The sequence below is a fragment of the Henckelia pumila genome, chromosome 2 (assembly GCF_033568475.1).
Source record: "Henckelia pumila isolate YLH828 chromosome 2, ASM3356847v2, whole genome shotgun sequence".
In the NCBI taxonomy this organism is placed as follows: Eukaryota; Viridiplantae; Streptophyta; class Magnoliopsida; order Lamiales; family Gesneriaceae; genus Henckelia; species Henckelia pumila.
Genome location: NC_133121.1, coordinates 115,964,466 through 115,967,908, shown reverse-complemented (window position 1 = coordinate 115,967,908; position 3,443 = coordinate 115,964,466). Strand labels below are relative to the sequence as shown.

Genomic DNA, 3,443 nt, shown 5'->3' with positions numbered 1-3,443 from the left:
ATTATTTTTTAATAAGTATTCTAGTGTCTTGCACTAGGGATGTGATACCGTACCGAAATACCAAATTTTTTGGCATATCGTACCAAAATTTTATTCGATATACTGAAATTTTTGCGCTATACCGAATTTTTATCGGTATTTGTACGATATGAGTGTGGATTTTTTCTGTACCAAAATTTCAGAATTTTGGTAATGATACCGATATGAAATTTTTTCATACCGATTTTTTTTGTACGGTACACCGAAAATCCACTCAACACGCTACCCACCTACCACCCAAAAATTCGTATTATGAGATATTTTCTTGCGCATTCCATAAAACTATTATTAAGCAAGATCATGACCAACATCTGAAATAAGTGTACGCGGGAGAGTGATTCATCCTACAACATAATAGAAATAGTCATTCAGGCTAGAGCATCAACCACTAGTAAGACATCGATCGGATTCAATTATCACATTCAATAGCCTCTCTGGTCCTAAAGATTGGGATGTTGTGGACTGTTACTACGGATGAATGGACTGTTCAGAGGGGTAGACAGTGGCGTCGTCTGTCTCAGCATCGTGTGCTACCACAGTCTTTGATGAATTTCTTTGAAGTCCTTCGGAACTTCAAAGATGATGATGGTCAGGATGTTTCTGCTTCGGGTGGCATCCCTGCTATTGGTGTCAGTTCTGCTTCGGACTCGCAGTTGGTCATTGAGGATGAGTCTGGACAGATAGAGGTGGTGCCTTTTGTTACACCACTGCCAGTTGTCTCTACCGATGTTCAGAGATCGGGTCTTGCTCCCCCAGATCCGGTATGTCTTCTAGTGTTGGACGTTACTACTGATAGTGGAAGGAAGGTGAAGATTTCGATGGCTCCTCCGGCCTCTTCGAGTCATTCCCCGTACCTATCAGTTCGCACGCGCTCTCAAAAGAGCTATGGATCTTTGACTCAGCAGCGTCGACAGCGTTCTTCCTCGGGGCGTCCTCCTTGAGTAGCTGTTTGATGATGGTTTTTTTTTAGCAGTGTGCTTACTGTAGGCTTTTCCTTGCCCACTGATGTTTTATTTGGTTTTATGGACTCTTGTAGTCTTTTATGTTTTATGTTCTGATGTATTTTTTTTATCCTTTGGAGAGGTTTTGGTCTAGTCCCTCTTTCTCTTTGGTGTATGCTCTCTTTTAATAAAATAAGTGGCTATGCCACCTTTAAAAAAAAAGTGTCATGGATTACGTTAAGCACTTTTGTTAGGTTATAAATTCACGAGTCTGCGACGGCCTACTTTAGGTGCTTTTCACTCACTTTTCAGTAATCAATGCATGCATTTTAAACTCACTTTTCAGTATTCAGTGCGCATACACCTTAATCTGGTTTAATTTTTTTTGATCCAATGATATCCCTTTCCTAAGTCGCCCCTTCCGCTACGCGAACTCTAAACGAGAGTCCCAATGTTAGGTTATAAACGCATGAGATGTCTATCTCAAAAGGCTTGACTATTAAGTGAAGTTACCTCAAAAGTTTATAACTCACTCTTTGTTAGTTTTATTATTCAATGTGGGACAATTGTAACAACTTGGCCTTGGGAATTTCATAAAATTCAACCAAAATAAATATGTGATGCGTCTGCAAATATGGTTGGGTCGATATTGCACTTGAAGTAAATATCGGTCTCATGCTTGTCATTGAGTGAAAATCTAGAGGTGATTCGTAGATCAGTGGTGTTGTTTTTCATTTGTTATTCCACACTGCATCATTTTGATTCCGAAAGGCTCCACAAGACCATAGCTACAATCTTTATTAAACAAATTATTTTTTAAAAAATATTTACATTTTGTATAAAATTAGCTTTTAGACTATAGTCGAATTTAGTGAATTGGATGTTCAAAAGTCTTTTTTTTTAACAATTCGATTTTGTAATTCAAGTCAGTGTAAAAGTGAAAAATTAGTGCCACAAAATAAATACTTAAACTTTTAAGTCTTATAAGACATAGGAAACGAAAGGGTTGCATAAAATTTAAATATAATTTATATTTTATGGAACATTTTTTACCTTTTAATTATGCGTACTAAAATAGAAAGAAATAATATTATTCAAATCTTACAAATTGTGAAACAAAATTAAATATCACACATAGATCGTTCTATCATTGTTTCATCACAATAATTATATATGTGCGAAAATCATATGAATTTTAAGATCATATATTTGTTGCTTTACGAAATTATAATTGATAAGTAATATTAGAGACGAAATTGTCTATAGATTACACCGCCACTCAAATGCTATATTTTGATTACTTTTCCTATAAAATCAATTATTACTCTCAATACAATATTTTGGAACTTATTGGTCAATGCGAAGTCCAATAATAGTTGAGCATCTCTAACAAATTTTGTCCTATGCAAAAATAAATTTCACAGTTATCTTATTCCTAGTCAAGGATGCATAGCACGTAAAGATTGTACCAGCAAGGAGATTGATAATTAATCTCAAAATTAGGAATATGACAACATAAATCTATAAAACATTCATTAAAATACGAAAGAGTAAGGGTCCTTTACAAATTATTAGACAAAATATTTCAGATTCCAAACGAATTCCAGTTACCTGAGATTAGATGGAAAGGGGGCCAAAAACTCAGCCTTTTACAAATCCCCGTTCACTACTACTTTTAACACACTAACCCCTCTGAGGCAAAACACCAAACACCTTGTCCGCCTCATATCCTCCGCCCATCTCACAGATTTTATCCCAAACGGCCTTCTCCACCGGCACAACTGACAACCTGGGCTGCCTCAACAATCCGAAATCCATATCTTTCAAGTCCCTCTTCATCTCCGCCAAGCCCACCGCCGCATTCATCTCCCCCACCATCTTCACATCCACATTGCCGCCACCATCGTCATCCTCGTACCACCCGCGTACCACAGAAACCACACCCACCACGCGGCGCGACTTCGCGCCGGAATGGTAGAAGAAACACAGGTCCCCCACCCTCATGCTCTTCATGTTCTTCAGCGCTTGCCGGTTCTTTACTCCGTCCCACTTCGACAAGCCTCCGTTGGCAGCTTGGTCGTCCCATGACCACTCGCCGGGCTCCGTTTTCAGCAGCCAAAAATTTTGTGGCTTGCCCATTTCTTGTTTGTCGCACTCTGAATTTCTACTTCTTTTGTTTTGGTCTGACAATGATTCTTGGAATATTCGTTTTGGAAGCTGTAAAGGCGGGAGGGTATTATTTTGAGTTCCCGCCAAAAAAATGCGACCATTTTCGTCCTATAATGTTAATAATATTATTACAATAACTTGAATTCTTTCTTTTAATAAATCACTAGGGTACCAACCGTGGAATGCATAGAATTTTATTTTATGTAATTAATTATTATAACTAATAAGTATAAGTATTTGAATAAATTAGTTATAGTTATTGATATAAGTACAAATTGCTCAAAAATTCCCAAT

General features: G+C 37.4%; 1 protein-coding gene across 1 annotated transcript; it reads right to left on the bottom strand.

Annotated features, from left to right (window-relative positions):
- Positions 1–2,495: 2,495 nt before the first annotated feature.
- On the bottom strand, positions 2,496–3,238 carry LOC140885160 (uncharacterized). Its single transcript, XM_073292095.1, has one exon. The coding sequence runs from the start codon at positions 3,117–3,119 to the stop codon at positions 2,664–2,666; it is 456 nt and encodes a 151-aa protein (XP_073148196.1). The 5' UTR covers positions 3,120–3,238; the 3' UTR covers positions 2,496–2,663.
- Between the last annotated feature and the right edge of the window lie 205 nt (positions 3,239–3,443).

What these genes read in the sequence shown, in the direction of transcription:
- LOC140885160 (XM_073292095.1), bottom strand. Translation starts at nt 3,119, where the DNA reads ATGGGCAAGCCACAAAATTTTTGGCTGCTGAAAACGGAGCCCGGCGAG.